The sequence below is a fragment of the Halichoeres trimaculatus genome, unplaced genomic scaffold, assembly GCF_033239565.1.
Source record: "Halichoeres trimaculatus isolate MK-OKI-2021-1 unplaced genomic scaffold, fHalTri1.1 fHalTri1_scaffold_17, whole genome shotgun sequence".
NCBI lineage: Eukaryota > Metazoa > Chordata > Actinopteri > Labriformes > Labridae > Halichoeres > Halichoeres trimaculatus.
In genome coordinates this window covers 15,909,893-15,922,805 of record NW_027437195.1, presented here as the reverse complement: position 1 = coordinate 15,922,805, position 12,913 = coordinate 15,909,893, and the positions used below count along the sequence as shown (strand labels likewise).

Below are 12,913 nucleotides of genomic sequence, written 5' to 3'. Positions count from 1 at the left end.
GATGGCAGCATGATAACCCTTTTGTTCATTACATTCAAACAAGCACGTTCATCAGTGTCACATTCAGCTCTTAGGCTAATTACTGTCATGAAAAATGTGCTCTAGTCCCACCAACTTCTAATTCTGCCCCGTTATTAAGAATGCTTGACAGATGTGAGAGATCCATTATTTAAGGGCTCTGGAAAGAACTGAAATGGATAATATCATTTTGCAAAAGACAATTAAATATGGAGAGATATAATAAAGCTCTAATGCTCCGCTGACAGTAATGTGCAGCAAACAGACGTCATGAGTTTTTTGTGGCAATAAACAAATCATCCTTCGACTTTGTGCAAACGTGAGTGATGGGAAAAAAATAAATAAATAAAACTCGATCATTCAAAGAAAAAGACTACATTTGGTTACCTTAAAGGGGCTGTGAGGAGTTTGAAAGTGATCTTGAAAAATTCTTCCTTCTGGATATATGCCTGATTGTAATCCACACATTAAAATGAGATAATCAGCGCCATTACTGCTGGTTACAGGTCATTTTAAATTGCTACTTCTTAGCCCCCAGTTCAGGACCGGATTGATTTACGGCACGTCTAGGTCTCTATGACAACACTACACTGGCTGACTAAGTTTAGTAGAGAGAAGAGATAAAACACAGAGATCTGCGTTTTTCTCCGCTAAAAATGATTTCTGTGATTAATTTTGTAGTGATGGTGGACACAGGAGCCTAACTGTCAGACAGAAAAAGGACAAAAGAGCAGAAGAAAGATAAACAGAAGAATGATACAGACTCTGTTAGCCTACAGATATGTCGGAGCATCAGGCTAACATATAGCCGGCTACGACAACGCTAGCTTGATGTCACATTTCAAACCGTAGAGCTATGTAACTAATACCTCACTTAGGCGATGGAGTGCAATTAAAACACATCCTCCTCAGCAGTTTTAAAAAGAGCCTCATGCTGATTTTATGAGCAAATAAACAAAATCTGTGTCTGTTTCATTCCTCTCTGTTTCACCAGTCACCGTACTTCTGGCCTTCAAACTGTTGGGAGCCTGAGAACACAGACTACGGTGAGTCACACTCTGTCACTTGATTTTTTTGCATGTTTCTTCAAACTGGTAAGATCTCACTGTTGCCTCCAGAGCTGAAAGACAGTTCATGCTGCAGATATGTTATTGACACACTCTGAGTATTGATCCACAGGGCTATTCCCTGTAATGTATCTGGCCCTGAGGAACCCCTACCACAGAGAGTCCTGAGGGATAATAGTAGCCCAACAAAACCAAGGGACAGTCACTGATATGTGCACATATCCATTCTCTGCAGCTGAGACATCAGTCACATCCGTGGAACATTTCCTCTTTAATTTTCGGGTTAGAAAGCTGACAAGCTGACAAACTTTTCATGTCCTTCTCTCTTTCTATCTTTATCCCTTCAGCCATTTACCTTTGCAAGCGCACCATGCAGAACAAGGCCAGGCTTGAGCTTGCTGACTATGAAGCAGTGAGTATTCTGTCATCCTGGTTTACCATTTCCAGGAAGCTCTTAGTTCAGTGCCATTTTGTGTGCATGAACCATAATAAGATAAAACTGCATTTCCGGTCTTCTTTCACTTAGGTGAAAAACACAAGAGCTGAAACAGAAACAGAGGGTTCTCATACCTCAAAATCAATCAATCAGTCAGTCTTTATTTATATAGCGCCAAATCAAAACAAAGGTTATCTTAAGACACTTTCAAAAAACATTAGCAGACTTAGACCTGTTAACATTATTAATTTTTATTTTTTAAACAGAGACCAAACATCAAGACAAGATAAGAAGTCTTATCTCATCTTAACCCACCAGCACTTTGCAGCTTTCTGCAAAATCAATTTCCCCCTGCAGAAAGCTTTATCAATTACAGACAATTTAACAAATCTGTGGAAGGCAGTTATTCTTTCACAGCAGCACCATTTGGCAGAAAACAGCACAGTCATTTACCAGCCCCAAAATATTTGCAGACACATCCATAAGCCTACCTGGAATCAGCAGATCAATAAAGTCTCAAGAGGGGCATTACTGCAGTGCTCATCTCCTGCTGTTATATAAAAGCAGAGCACTTCAATATTCTAAATTACTCTGCAGCTGTTGTCCAGTACACTTCCTTTCTCGTCCAATCAGGTCACTTTATGACTCCAGGCTTCATTGCTACCACTGTTCATCCCGGCTAACTGGTACTTACCATTATTTCTGTCTTTGCAACAAGGCCCAAGAGCTGAGTTTGAAAAAGTCAGAACTGCAGCACCACTTGTAGAAAAGAGAAGAACTTAATTCCAAGGTGTAGAGAAGCAAACTATAGAGAACATGCAGGGGGATGAGTTGAAGACAGCAAAAACAGTCAGAGACATTCAGTCATAGCCAGTATCGCTAAACTAGCTCCTGCCTGGACTAGCTAGCAGGTCTTCCTCTATTAAGAGTAAAAAAAAAAAAAAAAAAGATAGTTAAAGAAGCCTTGAAACTGGAACTTATTACCTCCTGCCATCCAAATTGTAACCAACGACTGAATTTACTGTAAATTGTGGGCAGTTCCTGACAGCTAATCAGTTTAACTAACCAAGCACTAACACTGAAAGTGCTAGCTTGGTTTTGTTTATGAATCATAAATAACAACAACAAACCTACAAAGTCAAATATTACCCCTGTAACTTAACCTACGCTTACAAATACAGAAGTGAACATACTTCAGAAGTTACTTTGCTTCTCCAGCAAACTGTCTGACCCTCAGCCTCCTGCTGAAACCCTTGTTTCAGGGTTTTCTAACTGCCTGAAACTCAAACACCACCTGGCAGCAGCGGCAGCTTAGCAACTTGTTCAAGGACATGTTTGTTGAGAGGTCATATCGTCTCAGCATCAATAATCCAAAGTCATGGCACGCCATCACACTGAATGGATAATGTAATCATCTAAAGGCCTTGAATTCAAATAACCTCCTCCACTAACAGTGCGTCTGATTGGTTCCTGCAGGAGAACCTCGCTAGGCTGCAGAGAGCCTTCGCCAGGAAGTGGGAATTTATCTTCATGCAAGCCGAGGCTCAAGTCAAGTGAGTATCCGTGTTAATGCAATTCACAACATGCCACCACCTGACATCTGTGGGGTGTGTACGGCTGTCAGGATACAGAGATGAGGGTTTATGCATTCATATTTATAAAATGCTAACCTTTAGCTTCATGCATGACCAGAGAGTTATTTCCCAGAGGAAAGAAAATGCTTCATGTGCTGTGACAGTTTGGCATTATGCCAATGCCTTCTCATCAGCAGTGCTGTTTTAATGCCCTGCTTTGACCCCAGGGTTACTTACATTAAATACAGTAAGATTCCCCCATAAAATAAAAAACACACAGTGTGCAAAAGTCTACCTCTTACTGAGACTTCCATCTGGTGGCTCACATGTGTAAGCACAGCAACAAACTCTTATTTCACCAAGTCAGGAAGAAGCTTTCTTTATTGTCTCTATAAATCCAGTAAAGCCACATCATTGTTTGTTACCTGATGTTTTGTAATATTGAAATCAATAAGTCTTCTTATATCTCAGGAGTAAGCAGTGCTGAGCAAAGATGGATCAGTAAATGTCAGTTATGTAAGAGCTCAGCTTCACCAGTGGTAAATCCAGACATTGTTCAGTGAGGTGAGCAGACAGGTTAAGACTCACACACTTTGGCTTTTACTCTCTGATCTGACTTGTTTTTGTAAGGTGTGTGGGTTTTTTGGGGGGATGGACCTGATGTTTCAGGAGTGTGTGCTCTGTCTGTTGTGTTTGTTCACAGGATTGACCGGAAGAAAGACAAAGCAGAGAGAAAGATCCTAGACAGCCAGGAGAGAGCTTTCTGGGACGTCCATCGACCAGTGGTGAGTTAGAGCTGAATCATGAAAAAGCTGCTTTTTCAGTGCTTGATGGAACTGAACAAAACAAAGAGAAGGAATTTAAAGAAGGTCAGATTTTGAAGAAAGGCTGTTTAGGCCTGTAAAGACTGTTAACAGCTCATTCAGCTCCACACGCCCCTCAGCTTCAACCCCTGGCTGCGTGTGACCGTGCTGATCAGAGGAACACCACCAATTTCTATTAGTTAGACTAAGCAGGAAGTAGTTTGCTAAAGGAGCTATCTGACTCTGTCTCATATCACCTCCCACAGCCAGGCTGTGTCAACACCACAGAGATGGACATCCGCAAGTGCCGAAGAGAGAGGAACCCACACAGGGTGAAAAAGGTGAGCAGAGGAGACAAAGCTGGAGGATTGCTGTACATGAAATGTTGGCTTCAGAAACTTTGACATCATTATCTCTGCACTAGTTTTCAAGCTAACTTCTCATCCTACAATAGTCCCACACAGGGCCAAAGACGTGCAGGGTTTAGAAACTCGTTCCCATACATTAATGCGTGTTTTTATCTGGCAGAAAACAAAATGTAACATAGAGAAAAGTTTTATTAGTCAAAGTTCTTTTTTTACGTAGAGTGGATAGAGCAGGAAACATGTGACATGTTTAGGTTGATGCTCCATGGCGAGCCTCATCATGGCCTCATGGTGCATGCAGCCCAACCACTACACATTTTTGTTATTAAGCTTTTATTAAACAATTACAACATTTAAGGCCCTACTTTTTCATATTTTCATCAAGAAATGTCACAACTCATTTTTATTGATCTTTTTAAAAAGTATGAATTATAGGAACAGCATACAGACAGACATGAAATATCACATGATGCTGAGATTCTACAGCACTCACCTTTACTTACACTCATCAAACTGGGATATTGATCTGTATCATCAACACTAAACAGGGTTCAGCATGTCTAAATTTCTATCTCCTCCAGTCGGTCTACGGGGTACCCGATGACGGTCAGAGCCAGCCAAGTCCAGTCCACATCAGCTCCCAGCCCACCAGGAAGACCACCAAAGAGGACGTTCAGAAAGAGGTAAGCGACAGTCTTCACTGAGGCCATTACTGAAATCAGCCTCAGCTATCCATCAAAATGACAGCCAGGGACACAGACTGATGAGCTGCTCTCTTATTTAGCTTCCTCATTACTCCCTCTGTCTCTCTGTCTCCCTCGGTCAGATTACCTTCCTGAACAGCCAGCTGGACAGGCACTGTATGAAGGTTTCCAAAGTGGCTGACAGTCTGATGAGTTACACCGAGCAGTTCATGGAGTATGACCCCTTTGTGTCAGCCATGGAGCCTTCAAATCCCTGGATCAGTGATGACACGTCCTTCTGGGACCTGGAGGCAAGGTGAGGCCGAAGCAGCAGCAAGGGGATGTAGGCAGAGACCTCTGTGAAGGCCCATGTAGGTCTGTGTGCAACATGAGTAAGACAAACACAGTTCTCTACTTTTCTGTTTTTGTGTTTGGTACTGAGTGCAGTCGTGACCCAAGCCAGCAGCGTGTGAAGAAATGGGGCTTCTCTCTGGAGGAGGCGCTGAAAGATCCAGCAGGACGGGACCAGTTCCTGAAGTTCCTGGAGTCAGAGTTCAGCTCGGAGAATCTGCGGTTAGGCTCTCATATAGTTCCTCATACCTTTCCTTCAGCTTCACACACACTCACACCCAATAACCACAGCTTTGGCCTTTACATGCGATAAGCAGAAAAAAGATGGATGGAAAGATGGATGAATGGAACTAATGAGATTCAATGCTGTTGTAGGTTCTGGTTAGCAGTGCAGGATCTGAAGCGCCGGCCGCTCCAAGAAGTGTCCTCCCGGGCCGAAGAGATCTGGCAAGAGTTTCTAGCCGAGGGAGCACCCAGCTCCATCAACCTGGATTCTCACAGTTATGAGCGGACCAGCCAGAACATCAAAGACCCTGGACGCTACAGCTACGAGGACGCTCAGGTGAACCGCAGTGTTTGCCTCTCATGGCTGAATTCACATCACACATACATGTTCACAGAGGCATGAAAACAAGCTCTTACAGTCTAAAAAAACACTAGAAACACAGTGTGCCAGCACACCTGCGCCTGTGTACAAAAATACAACCATTACTTCTCCCGAGCTGCCTAGAGAGCTGAATAATGGAACAAAAAGGTGCTGAAACTGTAGAACTAAAAAGCTGCTTTCACCGAGTGAGATGAGCTTCTCCTCCACCATGTCCCTGTTTACACACAAACACATCCTAACACACACACAACAGCCCTTTATTCCCTCTCCCATCCACATGCCCACAGAAATACTGAGCCCCTCCACCCCACTCATGTTACTAAAGTGACTGAATGAGAGGCCACAGAGGAGCAGAAAGAGAGAGGAGAGAGGAAGAATGACGGAGTGTGTTTGTGCCAGGGCCTAATGAGCCGAGTAATGCCATGAATAGGCTGTTCACTCAGTTCACCATGGATTCCTCTGCTTCAGAGTGGGTTGGTGATGTGTGACGTGGAACGCCTCTCACTGGAAGAACATTACTCAGCTCTGTCTCACAGTTTTCATCCCTCCTCTGAATCACAAATACTTACAGTACATTGCATTACAAATTTCAGGTCTCATTTAATCCTCTGCTAATGGTCTCTTGACCTTTTCTCACAGACTCACAAGCTTCTCTTTCTGTTGCAGGAGCACATATTCAAGCTAATGAAAAGTGACAGCTATGCACGCTTTTTGCGATCCAACATCTACCAAGACCTCCTGTTAGCTAGAAAGAAGGTGAGCTGCACTCACTGAACTCTATGTCACCTCTTTTCTTTTGTTGGTACATCACTCTCCTTGGTTTGATTCTGTTTTTTGATAACTGGAACCACAATCCAGGTCCATGTGTGCTGTATGTTGGTAGTTGGAAGCAGCTTCCAGGGCTCTGTTTGGGTTGCTGAGGTGCAATATGACATCCTGTAGGGCAATAACAAACAGTGGGGGTTGCAATTAGGCATAACTACTCAATTCTGTCGCTTATCCCCCTACTCCATTCTGTAGACATACACAGCAGTTTTAGTATAATGCATATCATAGACTGTGTATAAAGATGGACATGCTACCTCCTCCTCTACAAAGTGATGCCAAAATAGGAGTAGGAATTGGCTCACGTAGCCAAACCAAGTGACAACCTTCAAAATAAAATAAGAAGCTTACACAGGAATACTTCAAAACTGCAGTTCTTAAAAATTCTGCTTGAGGCTGGCTGCAAAATGTAAAAACCACACACCTCACCAAAAAAGATTTTACAGTAAAAATCAACATGTTTACAGGCTGGGTTGTATATAAATAGCTCAATTCTCTATCAGCACACTGTTTTTTTAGAATGCATAATTTTCTAAATTGTTCACTTTACAAACTTTGTCCATGTAAGGGCATCCTGTAGCTGATGGAGGCTGAAGGCCCACCTCTTTACCTCGCCCTATCTAAAATGAAGCTAATGTGAGCTCGGCATTACCAATAATGCTGATGTAAGGCTTCAAAACTCTGTGTGAGAACCAAATAGATGACATCACAGAGACTGCGTCCACATGTTATACAGTCTATGAGCCACACGGCTGACAGCATGTCTCATTTGTAAACCAGACACAGATCTAAAGTAGCAATAAAAGCAAAGATACCCCAGATCAAGCAAACACTGGTGGTTGCAGAGCGGTCAGTTAAGTGTCAGATAAAGGGCATTGCAGGAGCCACATTAGTCAACAGAACTGTTAAATATGCCTATTCCCCCTTTTCTTTGCATCAAATTACACTCTCTAATCCAGAATATATAAACTGCATTGGTATATAGGACACAGTCTGTCTTGGGGTTCTCTCAAAGACAAGGTTCAAACTCTCCTGTGATCATTTTGGACTTGGTCTGTCTCATGCTGTCTAAAATTTGACTTCCTGAACGCTACAGGTGTGATAATTGAGCTCAGCTTATAATGACTTTGATATATGTAAAGTACACACCCACCTCTTATGGCCCATTTGTTTTCAGTCCTGCCACCCCCTTAAATTCAGTCTTTTCAATTAAACCTGGTCTCAGGAGAAAGGAGACAAAAGTTTAGTAGTTTTCTCATCTACTTGTGTTTCTGGAGTATTCTTTTATCCACTAAATGTAAAATAAGACAACCCAGTCCTTTGTTTATTTGTGGTCCTTCCTGGGTAATCCCACCCCCACCTTCTGAGCCACACTTTGAAAAAGCCTGTCATGGGTTTACTCGACTGGGTAGGATGTGGAGATCTCATGTTGACATGTAGCTGGATGTTATTAACAACAATGTTCTGTTAGTCATTCTACCTGCAGTAATCTAAATGTGATGCTGTCACTTTCTTGAAACACAGAAGGTAAATTTACACATGATACAGGCCTGAACACATGTTCAAATCTGCACAAGGTTTATGTCTGACTCTATCACCATAACAGGCTAACATGCAGAACCACTGTTGACATGACACAAAGTTAATAACAGACCATTACAAAACTTGTTGCATTCCTGATTCTTCCAATTCAGTGTACTGTCTCCTGCAGACATGTTTTTGTGCATCCCCACAACCTACTCAAACCATGGTACCAGGGACTTTTAGATACTGGAACTAATCTTCCAGAAGCTAAATTGGGGGAGGATAAAAAGGAACTAATTTGGGTTTAAAGCACCTTGCGGCAAAACCTTAGTTTTTAGAAAGAGCTGGTTAAAAACCTTCTCTAGTGCTTGGTTTATATAATGATTTGAGTGAAACATGGTTCATTAAGATAAAAAAAAAAAAAGTTATGTGTAAAATGGTTGAAAAGGGGTTTGATGTGTCACCTTTAAAATGTGCTCACTAGTTTGCTGGAATAAAAAAAGAAAAGGTATTCAGTGAGTATTTTATGATGAATTTGATAGCAACCGAAACTAAACTTCCTAGCCAAAAAATTGAACAAAAAATCATCAAGAAAATACATTTATTGACAGAAATTATGTTATAAAAAACATGAAATTGCCTTGTATTTTGATTTCAAGGTTTGAGCCCTGTCCCCTCTGCTATAGCCAGTCATTAGAGAGAGCTTCAAAGCTTTTGGCTTCACTTTTGAGGAACTGTAATGTCATTCATCTTTTGATGCAGTCTATGGTTTGCATTTCAATCAGTTTGAGTTACTTAACACACTGTAAGTTTATATTTTAGGCTAGGAGACTGGATATATAATGTGATTTGAGTTAGCCCTCATCTTAAGCATCCATATACATTCTTATGATTTGATGATTGTTATCTTTTGATAAAGCGTACATTATTTATATTTCTTTAAACAACAAAATTGATGTCAGTTAGTAATGTTTTTATACAAGGGTTTTGAAAAGTAGTTGGTGTTTTTGAGATGCACTTTAAGGTTATTTAATTGCAAGTTTGCACTACAAAGGGGGTTGATTGAATGTCACTTGACAGCATTCATTAACTCTTGAAAAGGTCTGCCAATTGGTAATGTGATTCTTTGATGAGACAGCAAACAGAGCAGTCAAAAAGGCAAACCCACTGAGCCCAAGATGCAGGTGCAAGGAAACTACTAAATTATGTAAAATGTCAAAGGAACTGTTTCAAAAAAACATGACATCATATGCCAACACAGACCAACTACTGAGTCAAAAATGGGTACATGCAATTCATGCTGTAGACATAACAGGGAAGGAAAGTATCAGTGTGGTTATTTTCATTTTTACTTCATTTTTTTAGACTTGCACATCCAAACAAATGTAGCTGTTTTGTGTAATCTGGAGCATTTCAGCCAATCACAGCTGCCTGTGTTCATGCTAGCCTCTCTGCCCTCTCCTGTTCAAACACTGCTCCTCCTGCTGGCCTGTCACTGACCCCTGCTCCATTTTCTAAAAAAAATGCAACTCCCACATTGTCCACGGCCCTCATTTTTGCAATGCTTGGCCTCCCTTTTTGTCCCCCTACTGACCACATCACCCCCGCCCCCCCTCGCTACACCCCTACCTGACCCAAACACTCACCCTGCTTCCCCCCCTCCCAAAACAGCAGCCAGCAGACACTGAGCAGGGCCGCCGCACCTCCTTGGAGAAGTTCACCCGCAGTGTGGTAAGTCATTTGGAGCTGGGGCTGTTCATATCACAAACCACACTGGCTGGCTCACTATCAGTGGCTTTTTAACCATTTTACACTCTATTGTGGCTCTTTGTATCTGTAACAGGATGTGTTTGTGAATAACACGCTAGCTACATAAACGTATGCTCTAATGTATAGAATTTGAGGCAAAACAGCGCCCTGTCTTTTTGAAATTTGGTGTGATTTCTCCTGAGCTAAATCAGCGTCTGAGTCTAGTAATGTGTTTTATGTGACCTTCTAGGGCAAGTCACTGACGGGGAAGCGCCTGACAGGCCTGATGCAGTCATCCTGACACCTCCTGTGCTGCAGGGGCACAGCCAAACCCCATGGGGGGGTCCATAGCCACACAGAGGCACAGGCAGGGGAGCTGAGCTGGACAGGGCTGCTATGGAGGCTAACAGACTCTGCTCAGAGGACTGCTGTCTGGCTAAAGGTTCTGATAAAGCACTGGGCTTGATGGTGCCTGAACAGAACTCTAAAGGAAAAAAGACAACGACAAAGGGAAGCCTCAGACATCACACCATATGGCATGCAGCGTACGGTATAAGCACATCAGACCAGGTCTGCCATCTTTCTGTCTCTTCGTCTGCAGACTGTCAACCAAGCAGATCCATTTGTGTCGTCTTTATTTTCATTTTCTTTCCATGTGTTAGAAATTAAAAGCACATATCTGGTATTCTAACAGTATTCTTTGATACATTTGCTGCAACATTTGCAATGAATTCATTTTTCATGAAGAAGTCCTTAACAGCTGGGACTGCTCCTAACTCGACGACTCTGACAAAAGGTCACAGGCCCACATCATTACTGATGCAAACATACAAAACTCTGTAAACAGCTGTGTACCTACAAGGCAGCCAGCAATAAATCATAAGTTTGTTGATTTTGTTCTGTTTTTAGAAATTATCCAAACTTTTATATCTTTAAAATTTCTAATATCTGTTCCATATATAAAGCACACGCCATCTGAAGATTAGGTTTTGGCCTAAATCAAAAGTACAAAGTATGTTTTTACCCATAAGCTTTATTGAAAAGAAGTTTGTGAAGGTGTAATTTTCATGCTTCATTACATTCCAAAATCTGGCATAAGGGCTTAATGTAGCATTCACACTGCTCCGCTGCATGTGTCAGCAGAAAGCTGTCTCTGTGGAGGATTGACGCTTTGTTTCTACAGCAGTGCTTTGTAATGTCACTTATGTGCGAAGCTGAATTTAATCCAGTTTGAAAAGCAGTTCAATGCTTTCACAACTTCCAGGCCTCCAGTTCCAAAATGTTCAAACTGCACAGTCTAATTAATGGGTTTAAAAAAGTCTGTGGGAATAACTGAGAAGCTTCAACTCAAACATCGTCCACATGGTTCTGTGAACAGCTGTGATTTGAGGTTGTCTTCACACCAGAAACAGAACTTCCTTTTTTTTAGGCTCCTACTTTAGCAGATGAAGTCAAATGTTTCCAGCACCATGGGTCCACCTAGTGGTGGCTGAACTGCAGGACCAGCTACAGAGTGTTAAAGGTCTGTATAAAGCTACAGTCACATCATGATGTCAAAACTAATTTTCCCTAAGTGTGGAGATATCACAAAGCTCACAGCCCAGTAACCACAAACGTTTGGCTGCTTTTCTTTTTACAGCATGTGATTTTTTTCTGTCTTAACAACAGTACCTGTCTACTTCTGTTTGGCAAAATGTATGCTGTGACTCTCCACCGTATATTCAATGTGTGTTTTCATGACTGTGAGGAAACTGGTGCATGTTATCAGACCAGACTGAGAGTCAACTGGGGACAGAAGGGCAGAACTCCAAAGACAGACATCAGAACTGGAGCAACACTCTGCTGTGATTGGGCCTCAAAGAACCACTATTTGACCAATCACAGACGCTGCACACTGACTGCTGAGTCCTCTGTGCTCCACTGTTGCTCCACACTTCTTCTACAGACAGAACAAACCTGGACTGAGAGGATTGCAGCTCCACAGCTCCACCATGAGGCCAGTGACTGCTACAGTAACACTGCTGACTGAGAGAACCATTGATTATTTTCTAATAGAGTCATTTCAATGCACTGTACAGGTCATATTAACCATCATTGTTATCATAAACCAGTAACCTCTTGAGTGTAAAGTAGAGAGATGCTAAACTTGAGTCGATGTACCAAATGTTACTCTCAGCACAAACACTATGACACTATGTACAGGGTGCGTTGTAGATACAAATTGGCTAAATGTCATTATCCAAAAGCACACTTTATTATCATCATTACTATTATTATTATTATGATATGGGCACATTACTATGCATGAAACATATTCAGGGCATTTTGTGCTTTTAGTTTCTCAATCAGCAAGATGACTACTGGCACACCAAAACACTCAAGCACCTGCTATCTATTCATGGGTACCAAATAATAAAAACTCTGGACCTGTCTGCTCTGTGTGCCTCTCTTCTTGCTCCTACATCATTTGTTTTGCCTGAAATCTGATCAATCTGAATTGGATTTTTGTTTTTTAGCTCAACCACAAGACAAGACCGTAGGCAAAATTTGGCAGATTAAATTTACATACAAAAACACTTTCTCTATTCAGGATACTTTCTCTGTACATTCAGCAAAAAAGGCCTTTTTATTTTGGATTTCATTTGCCTTGACCTCATGAATAGCAGCATCTATATGCATAAAAACATACTGAGGTTTAAAAATAACATCTAAATTTACTCTCTGGAAATACCAGAATTTACACATGAAGCTGATGGTTTTATCATTAATTCTGGGTGCATGATGAGGTGATAAGGATCTCCTGAAGGGGAGGCCTTTCCTTTCTTTTCCTACGGTAAAAATACAAAATGAATGATATATCTGACTGTTTAAAGTGGGGGTATTCTGCTTTCCCATATTTCAAACATAGGTT

At 41.6% G+C, this 12,913-nt stretch overlaps 1 protein-coding gene across 2 annotated transcripts in view; it reads left to right on the top strand.

Moving 5' to 3' along the window:
* LOC141806406 (regulator of G-protein signaling 6-like) overlaps positions 1 to 12,428 on the top strand; it is a 51,023-nt gene extending 38,595 nt beyond the window's left edge. The window contains exons 6-17 of one of the 2 annotated variants that reach the window (XM_074691920.1): positions 1,013 to 1,064; positions 1,433 to 1,497; positions 2,998 to 3,074; positions 3,799 to 3,880; positions 4,165 to 4,239; positions 4,845 to 4,946; positions 5,090 to 5,262; positions 5,394 to 5,519; positions 5,673 to 5,859; positions 6,571 to 6,660; positions 9,925 to 9,984; positions 10,253 to 12,428. In XM_074691920.1, coding sequence (XP_074548021.1) covers positions 1,013 to 1,064; positions 1,433 to 1,497; positions 2,998 to 3,074; positions 3,799 to 3,880; positions 4,165 to 4,239; positions 4,845 to 4,946; positions 5,090 to 5,262; positions 5,394 to 5,519; positions 5,673 to 5,859; positions 6,571 to 6,660; positions 9,925 to 9,984; positions 10,253 to 10,303 — 1,140 coding nt within the window. In that variant the 3' untranslated portion in view covers positions 10,304 to 12,428. The remainder of the gene's footprint in view (positions 1 to 1,012; positions 1,065 to 1,432; positions 1,498 to 2,997; positions 3,075 to 3,798; positions 3,881 to 4,164; positions 4,240 to 4,844; positions 4,947 to 5,089; positions 5,263 to 5,393; positions 5,520 to 5,672; positions 5,860 to 6,570; positions 6,661 to 9,924; positions 9,985 to 10,252) is intronic. The other variant, XM_074691922.1, reaches the window with a different exon arrangement.
* The last annotated feature ends 485 nt before the right edge of the window (positions 12,429 to 12,913 follow it).